Genomic DNA, 15,010 nt, shown 5'->3' with positions numbered 1-15,010 from the left:
TTAGACCATTAACGTTGTTCCTGGAGCCCATTCCTGGGTGACATCCCGGCTATCAAATGTCTGATGTGGCAGGAAGGACAGGATGGCTTGGGCAGCGCGATGTGCTGGGGTGGCACCTGGGGGATGCTGACTCAGGGAGGGGCAGGGGCCGCACAGCCCTGCTGTCAGCAGCAGCAGCAGCAGCAGCAGCAGCAGCAGCAGCAGGGAGTGTCCCCTGAGCAGATTGGCCCGGCTGGAGCTGAGCAATGCTGGGGCTGCTATAAAAGCCCTGCTGGGGCCAGACTCGGCCAAGCACTGCCCTGGCCACCTTCTCCTCCTCGGGGACAAGGGTAAGTGTGCGAGCGCTTCTGCTCGCAGCTCCCTGCTCCAGCCCCGGCCCCTCTGTGGCTCGGCCGCTGGCCTCTGCTGCTCTCCCACCATCGCTGGCCTCTCTTGCAGAGCACCCTCGCATCCCACGCCAAGATGTCCTGCTACGACCTGTGCCCACCCAAAACCAGCGTGGCTGTGCCCCAGCCCATCGCTGAGAGCTGCAACGAGCTGTGCGCCCGCCAGTGTCCCGACTCCTCAGCCTTGATCCAGCCGCCCCCCGTGGTGGTCACCTTCCCCGGCCCCATCCTCAGCTCCTTCCCGCAGCAAGCCGTGGTGGGCTCCTCCGGAGCACCGGCCTTTGGCGGCTCCCTGGGGCTGGGCGGCCTCTACGGCGCCGGCGCCACCCAGGCCTCGGGGGGCCTCTGCACCTTTGGCAGAGCCTACGCTGCTCCCGCCTGCAGCCCTTGCGTCCTGCCCCGCTACAGCAAGAAGCTCTGGGACACCTGCGGGCCCTGCTAGACCCACCACAGCCCCACACCCCAAACACCCACGGCGGCCTCGGCCCAGCATGGAGAAGTTGAGCTCTGCACAAGCCGCCCTGGCCTCCTGCAGCCCCTGACACCTGGCCTGGTTGGGGCCTGCCTGCTGTCCCTCTCCCAGCCTCTCCTGCCCCTCTGTTCACAATAAAGTTTTCCTGCATCCAAATCCTGTCTCTTTGCCTCCATTTCTGAAATTAAGAAGAACCCAGGCATAGGGGAGTTCCAGGAGTGGGAGGGGAAATGCTGATCTACGGATGCCCGTGGGGAATGGAAAATGGAAGTGGAAGGGGAAAGTGAAATAGAAGAGGGAAGGGGATAGTGGAGGTTAAAGTGGGCAAGAAAATGTTATCAAAAAGCAAGTATGAAAGGAGAAGTGGGAAGGGGTAGGATGAGAAAGATAGGATAAGGATGAGAAGAAGAAGGGGTTGCAATGATTCTTCTTAAGAAAGTCAGATCCCCTGCTTGTAGGCCATGAGGCCACAGGCTTTTGCAGACCTGAACCCGTGCTGTCACAGAGTGGAGTGGGCCCAGAGCTGGGAGCAATCCCGGGGCAGAGGACCAGGGCTCCATCCCCTCTGTGCCCCCATGGCTCTGCTAAAGGACCTGGGACTGAAATCAGAGGGACACTTCCCCCTCACCATGCCCAGTACATTTACCTTCCTCATCTTCAGCTCTTTGTCTTTGTCTTTGTATTTGTCTTACTCTTTGTCTTTCTTCTTTATATTTCTCCCTCTCCTTGTTCCTCATCTTCTGTTTCCTCTTCTCCTTCTTCTTCTCCTTCCTCTTCTCCATGTCCTCCTCCTTCTCCTTCCTCCTTTTCTTCCACTGTTTCCTCTATTCCTTCTCCTTCTTCATGTCCTTCTCCCAATCCAATCCCTTCCTGACATTTTCTATCTTCTGCTATTAATCCACTTTGATATAATTTTCTTCTACACTTGAACCTCCATGGTCTCCTTCCTTCTCCTATTGTACTATCCCCTTCCATTTCCATTTCCGATTCCACTGGGCTATCACAGCAACACCATTTCCCTTTGCAGTGTTGGGACACCGCCAGCCCTGGGGTCTTTCTGGTTTTGGATGAAAGCTGAGGGAGACAGGAGTTGGATGCAGGAAAACTTTATTGTGAACAGAGGGGCAGGAGAGGCTGGGAGAGAGACGGCGGGCAGACCCCAGCCAGGCCGGGTGTCAGGGGCTGCAGGAGGCCAGGGCGGCTTGTGCAGAGCTCAACTTCTCCATGCTGGGCCGAGGCCGCCGTGGGTGTTTGGGGTGCGGGGCTGTGGTGGGTCTAGCAGGGCCCGCAGGTGTCCCAGAGCTTCTTGCTGTAGCGGGGGCAGGACGCAAGGGCTGCAGGCGGGAGCAGCGTAGGCTCTGCCAAAGGTGCAGAGGCCCCCCGAGGCCTGGGTGGCGCCGGCGCCGTAGAGGCCGCCCAGCCCCAGGGAGCCGCCAAAGGCCGGTGCTCCGGAGGAGCCCACCACGGCTTGCTGCGGGAAGGAGCTGAGGATGGGGCCGGGGAAGGTGACCACCACTGGGGGCGGCTGGATGAAGGCTGAGGAGTCGGGACACTGGCGGGCGCACAGCTCGTTGCAGCTCTCAGCGATGGGCTGGGGCACAGCCACGCTGGTTTTGGGTGGGCACAGGTCGTAGCAGGACATCTTGGCGTGGGATGCGAGGGTGCTCTGCAAGAGAGGCCAGCGATGGTGGGAGAGCAGCAGAGGCCAGCGGCCGAGCCACAGAGGGGCCGGGGCTGGAGCAGGGAGCTGCGAGCAGAAGCGCTCGCACACTTACCCTTGTCCCCGAGGAGGAGAAGGTGGCCAGGGCAGTGCTTGGCCGAGTCTGGCCCCAGCAGGGCTTTTATAGCAGCCCCAGCATTGCTCAGCTCCAGCCGGCCCAATCTGCTCAGGGGACACTCCCTGCTGCTGCTGCTGCTGCTGCTGCTGCTGCTGACAGCAGGGCTGTGCGGCCCCTGCCCCTCCCTGAGTCAGCATCCCCCACGTGCCACCCCAGCACATCCCGCTGCCCAAGCCAACCTCTCCTTCCTGCCACGTCATATATTCGATAGCAGGGATGTCACGACGGAGTGGACTCCATGGACACGCGGAAGTATTTGGGAGGTCTGGGTCAGGAGTGGAAGGACCAAGTACTTTGTGGGAATCTGTGCATCACTGGCCAGCGTGGGGGAGGCAGAATTCATTTATTTCTTGGCACTGCCCCGGGAGTTCTGCCAGGCTGGGCACAAAGACTGCTCGTGCCAGGCCTGAGATACATTGGGAAAGGAGCAGAGATGTCCATCTGGCCCAGGCTGATTCCAGCCCTGCCCCACCCCTTTAGACCATTAACGTTGTTCCTGGAGCCCATTCCTGGGTGACATCCCGGCTATCAAATGTCTGATGTGGCAGGAAGGACAGGATGGCTTGGGCAGCGCGATGTGCTGGGGTGGCACGTGGGGGATGCTGACTCAGGGAGGGGCAGGGGCCGCACAGCCCTGCTGTCAGCAGCAGCAGCAGCAGCAGCAGCAGCAGCAGCAGGGAGTGTCCCCTGAGCAGATTGGCCCGGCTGGAGCTGAGCAATGCTGGGGCTGCTATAAAAGCCCTGCTGGGGCCAGACTCGGCCAAGCACTGCCCTGGCCACCTTCTCCTCCTCGGAGACAAGGGTAAGTGTGCGAGCGCTTCTGCTCGCAGCTCCCTGCTCCAGCCCCGGCCCCTCTGTGGCTCGGCCGCTGGCCTCTGCTGCTCTCCCACCATCGCTGGCCTCTCTTGCAGAGCACCCTCGCATCCCACGCCAAGATGTCCTGCTACGACCTGTGCCCACCCAAAACCAGCGTGGCTGTGCCCCAGCCCATCGCTGAGAGCTGCAACGAGCTGTGCGCCCGCCAGTGTCCCGACTCCTCAGCCTTGATCCAGCCGCCCCCCGTGGTGGTCACCTTCCCCGGCCCCATCCTCAGCTCCTTCCCGCAGCAAGCCGTGGTGGGCTCCTCCGGAGCACCGGCCTTTGGTGGCTCCCTGGGGCTGGGCGGCCTCTACGGCGCCGGCGCCACCCAGGCCTCGGGGGGCCTCTGCACCTTTGGCAGAGCCTACGCTGCTCCCGCCTGCAGCCCTTGCGTCCTGCCCCGCTACAGCAAGAAGCTCTGGGACACCTGCGGGCCCTGCTAGACCCACCACAGCCCCGCACCCCAAACACCCACGGCGGCCTCGGCCCAGCATGGAGAAGTTGAGCTCTGCACAAGCCGCCCTGGCCTCCTGCAGCCCCTGACACCCGGCCTGGCTGGGGCCTGCCCGCCGTCTCTCTCCCAGCTTCTCCTGCCCCTCTGTTCACAATAAAGTTTTCCTGCATCCAACTCCTGTATCTTTTTGCCTCCTTTTCTGAAATCATGAGCACCCTGGGCATCTGGGAGTTCCATGAGTGGGAGGGCAAATGCTGATCCTGGGATGGTCCAGTAGAATGAAAAAGACGGGGGAGTGGAAGGCAAAATAGAAAATGGACGCGTATAGTGGAGGTTAAACCTGAGAAGAAAATGTTATCAAAGGGGAAGTGGAGGAGTACGAAAGAGAACAGGGGGAAGGCGTCAGGATAGGAGAAGGAGAAGAAGGAGAAGGAGAAGGAGCATCAAAGACTCTTCCTGAAGAAAGACAGATCCCCTACTTGTAGGCCAGGAGGCCACAGGCTTTGGCAGACCTGCACCCGTGCTGTCAAAGAGTGGAGTGGGCCCAGAGCTGGCAGCCATTCAGGGGCAGAGGACCAGGGCTCCAACCCAGCCTCCAGCCCCTCTGTGCCACCGTGGCTCTGCTAAAGGACCTGGGACTGGAATAAGAGGGACACTTCCCCCTCACCATACCCTGTATATTAAATTTCCTTATCATCAATTCCTTCTCTTTCCATTTGTCTTAGTCTTCTTTATATTTCTCCTTCTCCTCACTCCTCATCATCTGTTTCCTCCTCTCCTTCTCCTACTCCTTCTTCTTCCTCTTCTTCTCCCAATCCTTTGTCCTCTTCTTCTTCTTATCTTTCTCCATCTCCTAACCAAACCCATTTGCATCATTCTCTTTCCTGCACTCCCATTTCCTCTTTGATTTCATTTTCTTCTCCACTTTAACCCCCACTGCCCACTTCCCTCTTCTATTTCACTTTCCCCTTCCCTGTCCCCTTCCATTTCAGATTCCCCCGGCAATCCCAGCAACACCATTTCCCCTCCCACTCTTAGAACTCCCCCAGCCCTGGGGCCTTCCTAAATTGAGAAAAAAAGGCAAAGAGACAGGAGTTGGATGCAGGAAAACTTTATTGTGAACAGAGGGGCAGGAGAGGCTGGGAGAGAGACGGCGGGCAGGCCCCAGCCAGGCCGGGTGTCAGGGGCTGCAGGAGGCCAGGGCGGCTTGTGCAGAGCTCAACTTCTCCATGCTGGGCCGAGGCCGCCGTGGGTGTTTGGGGTGCGGGGCTGTGGTGGGTCTAGCAGGGCCCGCAGGTGTCCCAGAGCTTCTTGCTGTAGCGGGGCAGGACGCAAGGGCTGCAGGCGGGAGCAGCGTAGGCTCTGCCAAAGGTGCAGAGGCCCCCCGAGGCCTGGGTGGCGCCGGCGCCGTAGAGGCCGCCCAGCCCCAGGGAGCCGCCAAAGGCCGGTGCTCCGGAGGAGCCCACCACGGCTTGCTGCGGGAAGGAGCTGAGGATGGGGCCGGGGAAGGTGACCACCACGGGGGGCGGCTGGATGAAGGCTGAGGAGTCGGGACACTGGCGGGCGCACAGCTCGTTGCAGCTCTCAGCGATGGGCTGGGGCACAGCCACGCTGGTTTTGGGTGGGCACAGGTCGTAGCAGGACATCTTGGCGTGGGATGCGAGGGTGCTCTGCAAGAGAGGCCAGCGATGGTGGGAGAGCAGCAGAGGCCAGCGGCCGAGCCACAGAGGGGCCGGGGCTGGAGCAGGGAGCTGCGAGCAGAAGCGCTCGCACACTTACCCTTGTCCCCGAGGAGGAGAAGGTGGCCAGGGCAGTGCTTGGCCGAGTCTGGCCCCAGCAGGGCTTTTATAGCAGCCCCAGCATTGCTCAGCTCCAGCCGGCCCAATCTGCTCAGGGGACACTCCCTGCTGCTGCTGCTGCTGCTGCTGCTGCTGCTGCTGCTGCTGACAGCAGGGCTGTGCGGCCCCTGCCCCTCCCTGAGTCAGCATCCCCCACGTGCCACCCCAGCACATCCCGCTGCCCAAGCCATCCTGTCCTTCCTGCCACGTCATATATTCGATAGCCGGGTTGTCACCCAGGAATGGGCTCCAGGGACATCTTTAATGTTCCAAAGGGGTGGGGCAGGGCTGGAATCAGCCTGGGCCAGATGGACATCTCTGCTCCTTGCCCAATGTATCTCAGGCCTGGCACGAGCAGTCTTTGTGCCCAGCCTGGCAGAACTCCCGGGGCAGTGCCAAGAAATAAATGAATTCTGCCTCCCCCACGCTGGCCAGTGATGCACAGATCTCCACAAAGTTCTTGGTCCTTCCACTCCTGACCCAGACCTCCCAAGTACTTCCGTGTGTCCATGGAGTCTACTCTGGGTGACATCCCTGCTATTGAGTCCCTCACGTGGCAGGAAGGACAGGATGGCTTGGGCAGCGGGATGTGCTGGGGTGGCACGTGGGGGATGCTGACTCAGGGAGGGGCAGGGGCCGCACAGCCCTGCTGTCAGCAGCAGCAGCAGCAGCAGCAGCAGCAGCAGGGAGTGTCCCCTGAGCAGATTGGCCCGGCTGGAGCTGAGCAATGCTGGGGCTGCTATAAAAGCCCTGCTGGGGCCAGACTCGGCCAAGCACTGCCCTGGCCACCTTCTCCTCCTCGGGGACAAGGGTAAGTGTGCGAGCGCTTCTGCTCGCGGATCCCTGCTCCAGCCCCGGCCCCTCTGTGGCTCGGCCGCTGGCCTCTGCTGCTCTCCCACCATCGCTGGCCTCTCTTGCAGAGCACCCTCGCATCCCACGCCAAGATGTCCTGCTACGACCTGTGCCCACCCAAAACCAGCGTGGCTGTGCCCCAGCCCATCGCTGAGAGCTGCAACGAGCTGTGCGCCCGCCAGTGTCCCGACTCCTCAGCCTTGATCCAGCCGCCCCCAGTGGTGGTCACCTTCCCCGGCCCCATCCTCAGCTCCTTCCCGCAGCAAGCCGTGGTGGGCTCCTCCGGAGCACCGGCCTTTGGCGGCTCCCTGGGGCTGGGCGGCCTCTACGGCGCCGGCGCCACCCAGGCCTCGGGGGGCCTCTGCACCTTTGGCAGAGCCTACGCTGCTCCCGCCTGCAGCCCTTGCGTCCTGCCCCGCTACAGCAAGAAGCTCTGGGACACCTGCGGGCCCTGCTAGGCCCACCACAGCCCCGCACCCCAAACAACCACGGCGGCCCTGGCCCAGCATGGAGAAGTTGAGCTCTGCACAAGCCGCCCTGGCCTCCTGCAGCCCCTGACACCCGGCCTGGCTGGGGCCTGCCCGCCGTCTCTCTCCCAGCCTCTCCTGCCCCTCTGTTCACAATAAAGTTTTCCTGCATCCAACTCCTGTCTCCCTCAGCTTTCATCCAAAACCAGAAAGACCCCAGGGCTGGAGGTGTCCCAACACTGCAAAGGGAAATGGTGTTGCTGTGATAGCCCAGTGGAATCGGAAATGGAAAGGGAAGGGGATAGTAAAATAGGAGAAGGAAGGAGACCATGGAGGTTCAAGTGTAGAAGAAAATTATATCAAAGTGGATTAATAGCAGAAGATAGAAAATGTCAGGAAGGGATTGGATTGGGAGAAGGACATGAAGACGGAGAAGGAATAGAGGAAACAGTGGAAGAAAAGGAGGAAGGAGAAGGAGGAGGACATGGAGATGAGGAAGGAGAAGAAGAAGGAGAAGAGGAAACAGAAGATGAGGAACAAGGAGAGGGAGAAATATAAAGAAGAAAGACAAAGAGTAAGACAAATACAAAGACAAAGACAAAGTCAAAGACAAAGAGCTGAAGATGAGGAAGGTAAATGTACAGGGCATGGTGAGGGGGAAGTGTCCCTCTGATTTCAGTCCCAGGTCCTTTAGCAGAGCCATGGGGGCACAGAGGGGATGGAGCCCTGGTCCTCTGCCCCGGGATTGCTCCCAGCTCTGGGCCCACTCCACTCTGTGACAGCACGGGTTCAGGTCTGCAAAAGCCTGTGGCCTCATGGCCTACAAGCAGGGGATCTGACTTTCTTAAGAAGAATCATTGCAACCCCTTCTTCTTCTCATCCTTATCCTATCTTTCTCATCCTACCCCTTCCCACTTCTCCTTTCATACTTGCTTTTTGATAACATTTTCTTGCCCACTTTAACCTCCACTATCCCCTTCCCTCTTCTATTTCACTTTCCCCTTCCACTTCCATTTTCCATTCCCCACGGGCATCCGTAGATCAGCATTTCCCCTCCCACTCCTGGAACTCCCCTATGTCTGGGTTCTTCTTAATTTCAGAAATGGAGGCAAAGAGACAGGAGTTGGATGCAGGAAAACTTTATTGTGAACAGAGGGGCAGGAGAAGCTGGGAGAGGGACAGCAGGCAGGCCTCAGCCAGGCCAGGTGTCAGGGGCTGCAGGAGGCCAGGGCGGCTTGTGCAGAGCTCAACTTCTCCATGCTGGGCCGAGGCCGCCGTGGGTGTTTGGGGTGCGGGGCTGTGGTGGGTCTAGCAGGGCCCGCAGGTGTCCCAGAGCTTCTTGCTGTAGCGGGGCAGGACGCAAGGGCTGCAGGCGGGAGCAGCGTAGGCTCTGCCAAAGGTGCAGAGGCCCCCCGAGGCCTGGGTGGCGCCGGCGCCGTAGAGGCCGCCCAGCCCCAGGGAGCCACCAAAGGCCGGTGCTCCGGAGGAGCCCACCACGGCTTGCTGCGGGAAGGAGCTGAGGATGGGGCCGGGGAAGGTGACCACCACGGGGGGCGGCTGGATCAAGGCTGAGGAGTCGGGACACTGGCGGGTGCACAGCTCATTGCAGCTCTCAGCGATGGGCTGGGGCACAGCCACGCTGGTTTTGGGTGGGCACAGGTCGTAGCAGGACATCTTGGCGTGGGATGCGAGGGTGCTCTGCAAGAGAGGCCAGCGATGGTGGGAGAGCAGCAGAGGCCAGCGGCCGAGCCACAGAGGGGCCGGGGCTGGAGCAGGGAGCTGCGAGCAGAAGCGCTCGCACACTTACCCTTGTCCCCGAGGAGGAGAAGGTGGCCAGGGCAGTGCTTGGCCGAGTCTGGCCCCAGCAGGGCTTTTATAGCAGCCCCAGCATTGCTCAGCTCCAGCCGGGCCAATCTGCTCAGGGGACACTCCCTGCTGCTGCTGCTGCTGCTGCTGCTGCTGCTGACAGCAGGGCTGTGCGGCCCCTGCCCCTTCCTGAGTCAGCATCCCCCACGTGCCACCCCAGCACATCCCGCTGCCCAAGCCATCCTGTCCTTCCTGCCACGTCATATATTCGATAGCAGGGTTGTCACCCAGGAATGGGCTCCAGGGACATCTTTAATGTTCCAAAGGGGTGGGGCAGGGCTGGAATCAGCCTGGGCCAGATGGACATCTCTGCTCCTTGCCCAATGTATCTCAGGCCTGGCACGAGCAGTCTTTGTGCCCAGCCTGGCAGAACTCCCGGGGCAGTGCCAAGAAATAAATGAATTCTGCCTCCCCCACGCTGGCCAGTGATGCACAGATCTCCACAAAGTTCTTGGTCCTTCCACTCCTGACCCAGACCTCCCAAATACTTCCCGGTGTCCATGGAGTCTACTCTGGGTGACATCCCTGCTATTGAGTCCCTCACGTGGCAGGAAGGAGAGGTTGGCTTGGGCAGCGCGATGTGCTGGGGTGGCACCTGGGGGATGCTGACTCAGGGAGGGGCAGGGGCCGCATAGCCCTGCTGTCAGCTGCAGCAGCAGCAGCAGCAGCAGCAGCAGCAGGGAGTGTCCCCTGAGCAGATTGGCCCGGCTGGAGCTGAGCAATGCTGGGGCTGCTATAAAAGCCCTGCTGGGGCCAGACTCGGCCAAGCACTGCCCTGGCCACCTTCTCCTCCTCGGGGACAAGGGTAAGTGTGCGAGCGCTTCTGCTCGCAGCTCCCTGCTCCAGCCCCGGCCCCTCTGTGGCTCGGCCGCTGGCCTCTGCTGCTCTCCCACCATCGCTGGCCTCTCTTGCAGAGCACCCTCGCATCCCACGCCAAGATGTCCTGCTACGACCTGTGCCCACCCAAAACCAGCGTGGCTGTGCCCCAGCCCATCGCTGAGAGCTGCAACGAGCTGTGCGCCCGCCAGTGTCCCGACTCCTCAGCCTTCATCCAGCCGCCCCCCGTGGTGGTCACCTTCCCCGGCCCCATCCTCAGCTCCTTCCCGCAGCAAGCCGTGGTGGGCTCCTCCGGAGCACCGGCCTTTGGCGGCTCCCTGGGGCTGGGCGGCCTCTACGGCGCCGGCGCCACCCAGGCCTCGGGGGGCCTCTGCACCTTTGGCAGAGCCTACGCTGCTCTCGCCTGCAGCCCTTGCGTCCTGCCCCGCTACAGCAAGAAGCTCTGGGACACCTGCGGGCCCTGCTAGACTCAACTCCCAAGCCTGTTTCATCTGTCAGAAACAGAGAAATCTAGAATTTATTTATCCCAATTTTTGCAGCCATTCATCTTTCCTTTAAACCTTTTCTTTTACCATTCTTATTATTTTTCTTTTTCTCCAGTTTGAAGATCTCACCTTCAGTGTTCTCTTTTGTAAATTCTCTATTACAGTTTCAGTTTTCTTTCCGTCTGTTTGATCTTTCTTGTTTATGTCTTTTATATCAACCTCATGTCATATTTGCGTTTATTTAGCTCTGCTTGTTGACAACTTCATGACTTAAAATTTTTGGCTTCATTTTTTCGATTCTCTTTGTACCTCTTCTTTTCCCATCCTGTTCTTTGTATTCTCTGTGTGATTTATTCAAGTTGTTCCTGCAATAAATCTTTTAGGCATCAAATTTTTCTGTTGTTTTCATCTCTTTTTATTTTATATGATGATGACTATTCACTTGAGGTTTTACCTGCTTATAACAGAACTGTTCAACTTCACCATTTCTGGTTGCTTAAAGCTCTGGAGGGCCACTGAAAAGGGCCTGGGAGCCACTCTGAGAGGAGCAGTCTGCCCTGGATGACACAAAAGGGAAAGTAAGAGCAGGGCAGGGCCAGGTCTGCCCAAACCCAGCGGCTATGAACAATCTGATCAGGGCTGAGGTTCCTGGCAGCTCCTCCCCGCTTTGACTGATGCTGTTACTCAGCCCTGGGATATGCAAGGCCCATTAAAACAACAAAACAGGGAGCAGAGATCATTACTCAGTGCTTCCAAAGTGCTCTCACAGTCCTTGTTCCTCAGAGGCTCAAGAAAATCTGCAAATAGTGAGGGGTTTCCCTCACAGGAACCCCCAAAATACCTTTTGTAGTTCAGAGTGCGCTTATTTTTAATACAAAGTTGAGAGAGGCAATCACGGACTCATGGAAGCATTTGTGTGGAAAGGGATCCTAAAATCATCTTGTTCCACGCCCTACCATGGGCAGGCAACCTTCCACTACCCCAGGTTGCTCCAAGCCCTGTGCAGCCTGGCCTTGACACTTCCAGGGATGGGGCATCCATGGAATCATCTGTGCCAGGGCTTCCCCACGCTCACAGAGAAGAATTTATTCCCAATATCCCATCTAAACCTCCTCCTTGTCAGTTTGAACCCGTTCCCCCTTGTCCTGGCACTCCATCCTTTGGGGAAAGTCTCTCCCCATGTTCCTTGTAGCCCCTTCAGGTCCTGCAAGGCCACAGTTGGGTCACCCCAAAGCTTCCCCTTCTCCAAACAACAATCCCAGCTCCCCCAGCCTTTCCTCCCAGCAGAGCTGCTCCATCCCTCGGATCCCATCCTGGAGCCTCCTCTGGACTCTCTCCAGCAGCTCCACGTCCTCCCTGTGCCACGCCCTAGGGCTGGGGCAGCTCTGCAGGTGGAGTCTCACCTGAGTGGGGCGGAGGGGCAGAATCCCCCCCTCCCCTGCTGCCCACGGGGCCTTTGATGCAGCCCAGGAATAATCAAGGAGTTGGATTTGAAGGGAGTTTGTGCCCTGAGCCAGGGATGAGGCACAGCTTGTTCTGACTTCGAGATTTATGTAAAATACATCTCAAGGCAAGGAAGACACCCCCAGGCTGGGAGATGTGGGAACCACTCAATCCCTTTCTGTGGTTGGAGAATCTTGTTTTCCTTCCCCTGCAGCAAATACAGGGAAATTTGTCGGGGCAACAAACAAAACACAAACCTAAACCTAAATCCTTTATCACTTGCAGAGAAAATGAAAATATTGGGGTGAACATGGACCACAACAACAAATCTTCAGTGTAGGAATTAAGAGCAGATACTTCATCTCTGAGGGGATTTCTCAGGAATGACAAGAAGGGTCTCTAAAATGCACTGGATTCAGGTAAAAACCTAAAAGTTAGAATAAAAGATACTGGCTGTTCTCTGAAAAATCACAGAAAAAGGGCAAATAATCACAAATGTTTCTTTTTTTATGGAAAGTATAGTTTGAAATAAGACAAATACAGCAAAGGTGGCATCTTAAACTCACAGAGGATTCAACCACAGATATTGAAAGGATTTTTTTGAAGAAAGAAAAGAAGAGCTGCATTAATTATTAACCCTTGACTTCCAATGGCACAAATCACGATTTAATTAAAGTAATGGCAGGCACCACCTTGTTTCCTGCATATTAAAGCAGGTGGGGTTGTGTAAGAGTGAAATGTCTAAATCGCTCATGTCATACAACAGCAAACATTAGCTGGGTTGAACAGCAGATAATGAATGTTTGTGAAATCATTACAAAGTATTTTTCTCAAGAAGGCCCAGAACATGCTTGGTAAGAGATTACACTCACGACATTAAAGAAAAACCTTGATCTGCCTCTTTGATATTTCCTCAAAATTGGACCTTTGTGAATCACAGGACTTGATACGGGAACATTCAGCACCACAGACCCTTTTAAAACTGAATTTCATTTCCCACTGAGACTTTTTTAGTTAAACAAAGTGATTTTTATGTGGGATTGATTCCAAACCTTCCTCTCAATGGGAAACTATTGGGGAATTGCTGAGTGTCCTGGACAATCTCAGCAGATATTCATGACCCCTTAAATCCATCTCAGACCAACAAGGTATCTTTAATTAGGGCTGGAAAAGACATTTATTCCTGGGTAGCTCTGGAATAAGATGTTTTCTGCTTCTAATTAATTTATCAGATAATTTTAAAGGGCTGTTAAGGAAAAATGTCCATGTCAGCCAAAGACGAGTCTTACAAAATCTCGGCGCAGACAAGCTCATGACAAGGTTGTAAAGGAAGAAGCAACATGTGGAGTCAGCTTAATGAACATGGTAATTCCAGTGAGGTCACTCTAATGATGCCAGGAGTTGCCAGCACCAATTAAGACCCAAGATTAAAGAAATCAGGATGGTGAAACTCCGACATCACACGATAGGAGAATGTGAATGAAATCAGAACTGCCACAAACTCCAAACTTTCATGACTCAAGCTGGTAAACAATTTCTTTTAGGCAGAACCCCCAGCCCAAGCGAGATTCCAGCCCCTCAGGAATGTTGGGATCCTCTATATAAGCTCCAGTGCCTGGGTTCATCCAGACACTTCTCGCAGCTCATTCACCTTCCGAAGCTTGGTGAGTATGAATTTTTAATTTCTTTCTATTTATTTAAACAGAGCCTGTACCAGAGCAGTTGTAGAATATTCCTTTAGGAATGCTGAGATTTAGAACAGCTTTACACCGTTTCTGTCTGGCATTACTCTTAATGAAACCAGTGGGAAATGTAGGATTTGGAAGTCTGAGTATGAGCACAGAAACTGTGAGAAATTTGAGTGTTCCAAGCCAATTAGCAGCTTTAAAAAGGCATAGATTAAAACATTTATTTCAGATGATTATCTTAGTATTTTATAAAATTCAAGACAAGAATTGAGACCCTTTTCAGGTGGGTTCAGTGGCATTCTGAGAGTCATAATAAACCCTCCTATTTCAAGCAAAGCTACATCTAGATCAGGGCTATTTCCCCACTTTGGGGAAGTTTGTGGGACATGGGACTGAGGTTTTTATATTCTTCAGGGAGTGCATTTCCAGGAGCTGAAAGACAATAATGTGGGGCCAGAACAAAGATCAGTCTGTGGGGTCTAGTCATTCTGGGGATGGTTTTACACAGGCAGGAATTTTTGATCAAGGTGCTTATTGGGTGCTCACCAGGTTGATCAAGGCTGAACATAAAACACAACACAGTGATTTTGAAAATTTCTCTCTAAACTTTCTGCTTTTTATAGTTTAAAGTTCCCCACTTGTGGCAAACCAACTCTCACCCCTGCAAGATGTCCTGCTACGACCTGTGCCCACCCAAAACCAGCGTGGCTGTGCCCCAGCCCATCGCTGAGAGCTGCAACGAGCTGTGCGCCCGCCAGTGTCCCGACTCCTCAGCCTTGATCCAGCCGCCCCCAGTGGTGGTCACCTTCCCCGGCCCCATCCTCAGCTCCTTCCCGCAGCAAGCCGTGGTGGGCTCCTCCGGAGCACCGGCCTTTGGCGGCTCCCTGGGGCTGGGCGGCCTCTACGGCGCCGGCGCCACCCAGGCCTCGGGGGGCCTCTGCACCTTTGGCAGAGCCTACGCTGCTCCCGCCTGCAGCCCTTGCGTCCTGCCCCGCTACAGCAAGAAGCTCTGGGACACCTGCGGGCCCTGCTAGACCCACCACAGCCCCGCACCCCAAACACCCACGGCGGCCTCGGCCCAGCATGGAGAAGTTGAGCTCTGCACAAGCCGCCCTGGCCTCCTGCAGCCCCTGACACCCGGCCTGGCTGGGGCCTGCCCACCGTCTCTCTCCCACCCTCTCTCGCCCCTCTGTTCACAATAAAGTTTTCCTGCATCCAAGTTGTGTCTCTTTGCCTCTTTTTCCCAAATCACGAAGACCAAAGGGCCTTGGCCAACTGAGGAACTCCAGGCACTTCCTCCCTGTGCAAGAGTGAATATTGCCCCCAGAGGAAAATAAAGAACAAATGAAAACCAGAGAGGCTTTTGTGCAACACAAACAGGGGTTTATTGTCAGAGAGAAGAGCAGCAGTGGAGCACAGGGAATCCAGGCAATCGCAGGGGCAGCAGGGGATGCAGGACTCGTGCTCTGGGAGCAGGGCCTCGCTCAGGACCAGGATACAGCAAGGGGATGGAGGGCTCAAGGTAT

General features: G+C 56.5%; 8 protein-coding genes and 1 long non-coding RNA gene across 9 annotated transcripts; 5 read left to right on the top strand and 4 right to left on the bottom strand.

Moving 5' to 3' along the window:
• The first annotated feature begins 218 nt into the window (after positions 1–218).
• On the top strand, positions 219–1,014 carry LOC125318291 (scale keratin-like). The gene is made up of 2 exons (XM_048288889.1): positions 219–329; positions 439–1,014. Exon 2 carries the CDS (start codon positions 463–465, stop codon positions 826–828), a length of 366 nt encoding a protein of 121 aa, XP_048144846.1. The 5' UTR covers positions 219–329; positions 439–462; the 3' UTR covers positions 829–1,014.
• Positions 1,015–1,948: 934 nt separating this feature from the next.
• LOC125318302 (scale keratin-like) lies at positions 1,949–2,744 on the bottom strand. The gene is given in 3 exon segments (XM_048288900.1): positions 1,949–2,178; positions 2,180–2,524; positions 2,634–2,744. Coding segments are annotated over 2 exon segments (366 nt in total). The 5' UTR covers positions 2,501–2,524; positions 2,634–2,744; the 3' UTR covers positions 1,949–2,133.
• A 783-nt stretch (positions 2,745–3,527) lies between these two features.
• On the top strand, positions 3,528–4,182 carry LOC125318325 (scale keratin-like). The gene has a single exon (XM_048288923.1). It carries the CDS (start codon positions 3,632–3,634, stop codon positions 3,995–3,997), a length of 366 nt encoding a protein of 121 aa, XP_048144880.1. The 5' UTR covers positions 3,528–3,631; the 3' UTR covers positions 3,998–4,182.
• Positions 4,183–5,103: 921 nt separating this feature from the next.
• Positions 5,104–5,897, bottom strand: LOC125318287 (scale keratin-like). The gene is made up of 2 exons (XM_048288885.1): positions 5,788–5,897; positions 5,104–5,678 (listed from the first exon to the last, which is right to left on the bottom strand). The coding sequence occupies exon 2, from the start codon at positions 5,652–5,654 to the stop codon at positions 5,289–5,291; it is 366 nt and encodes a 121-aa protein (XP_048144842.1). The 5' UTR covers positions 5,655–5,678; positions 5,788–5,897; the 3' UTR covers positions 5,104–5,288.
• Positions 5,898–6,546: 649 nt separating this feature from the next.
• LOC125318289 (scale keratin-like) lies at positions 6,547–7,341 on the top strand. The gene is made up of 2 exons (XM_048288887.1): positions 6,547–6,657; positions 6,767–7,341. Exon 2 carries the CDS (start codon positions 6,791–6,793, stop codon positions 7,154–7,156), a length of 366 nt encoding a protein of 121 aa, XP_048144844.1. The 5' UTR covers positions 6,547–6,657; positions 6,767–6,790; the 3' UTR covers positions 7,157–7,341.
• Positions 7,342–8,452: 1,111 nt separating this feature from the next.
• Positions 8,453–9,083, bottom strand: LOC125318300 (scale keratin-like). The gene is made up of 2 exons (XM_048288898.1): positions 8,973–9,083; positions 8,453–8,863 (listed from the first exon to the last, which is right to left on the bottom strand). Exon 2 carries the CDS (start codon positions 8,837–8,839, stop codon positions 8,474–8,476), a length of 366 nt encoding a protein of 121 aa, XP_048144855.1. The 5' UTR covers positions 8,840–8,863; positions 8,973–9,083; the 3' UTR covers positions 8,453–8,473.
• A 642-nt stretch (positions 9,084–9,725) lies between these two features.
• On the top strand, positions 9,726–10,744 carry LOC125318299 (scale keratin-like). Its single transcript, XM_048288897.1, has 2 exons — positions 9,726–9,836; positions 9,946–10,744. The coding sequence occupies exon 2, from the start codon at positions 9,970–9,972 to the stop codon at positions 10,333–10,335; it is 366 nt and encodes a 121-aa protein (XP_048144854.1). The 5' UTR covers positions 9,726–9,836; positions 9,946–9,969; the 3' UTR covers positions 10,336–10,744.
• Positions 9,952–14,243, bottom strand: LOC125318326. Its single transcript, XR_007200318.1, has 2 exons — positions 14,168–14,243; positions 9,952–9,984 (listed from the first exon to the last, which is right to left on the bottom strand). It is a non-coding gene; the product is annotated as an uncharacterized LOC125318326 (long non-coding RNA).
• Positions 13,377–14,703, top strand: LOC125318303 (scale keratin-like). Its single transcript, XM_048288901.1, has 2 exons — positions 13,377–13,460; positions 14,108–14,703. The coding sequence occupies exon 2, from the start codon at positions 14,153–14,155 to the stop codon at positions 14,516–14,518; it is 366 nt and encodes a 121-aa protein (XP_048144858.1). The 5' UTR covers positions 13,377–13,460; positions 14,108–14,152; the 3' UTR covers positions 14,519–14,703.
• Positions 14,704–15,010: the final 307 nt, after the last annotated feature.

The sequence above is a fragment of the Corvus hawaiiensis genome, chromosome 29 (genome assembly GCF_020740725.1).
Source record: "Corvus hawaiiensis isolate bCorHaw1 chromosome 29, bCorHaw1.pri.cur, whole genome shotgun sequence".
Taxonomy (NCBI): domain Eukaryota; kingdom Metazoa; phylum Chordata; class Aves; order Passeriformes; family Corvidae; genus Corvus; species Corvus hawaiiensis.
Note: the sequence above shows the minus strand (reverse complement) of the source record. Positions and strands in the feature narration are given on the sequence as shown.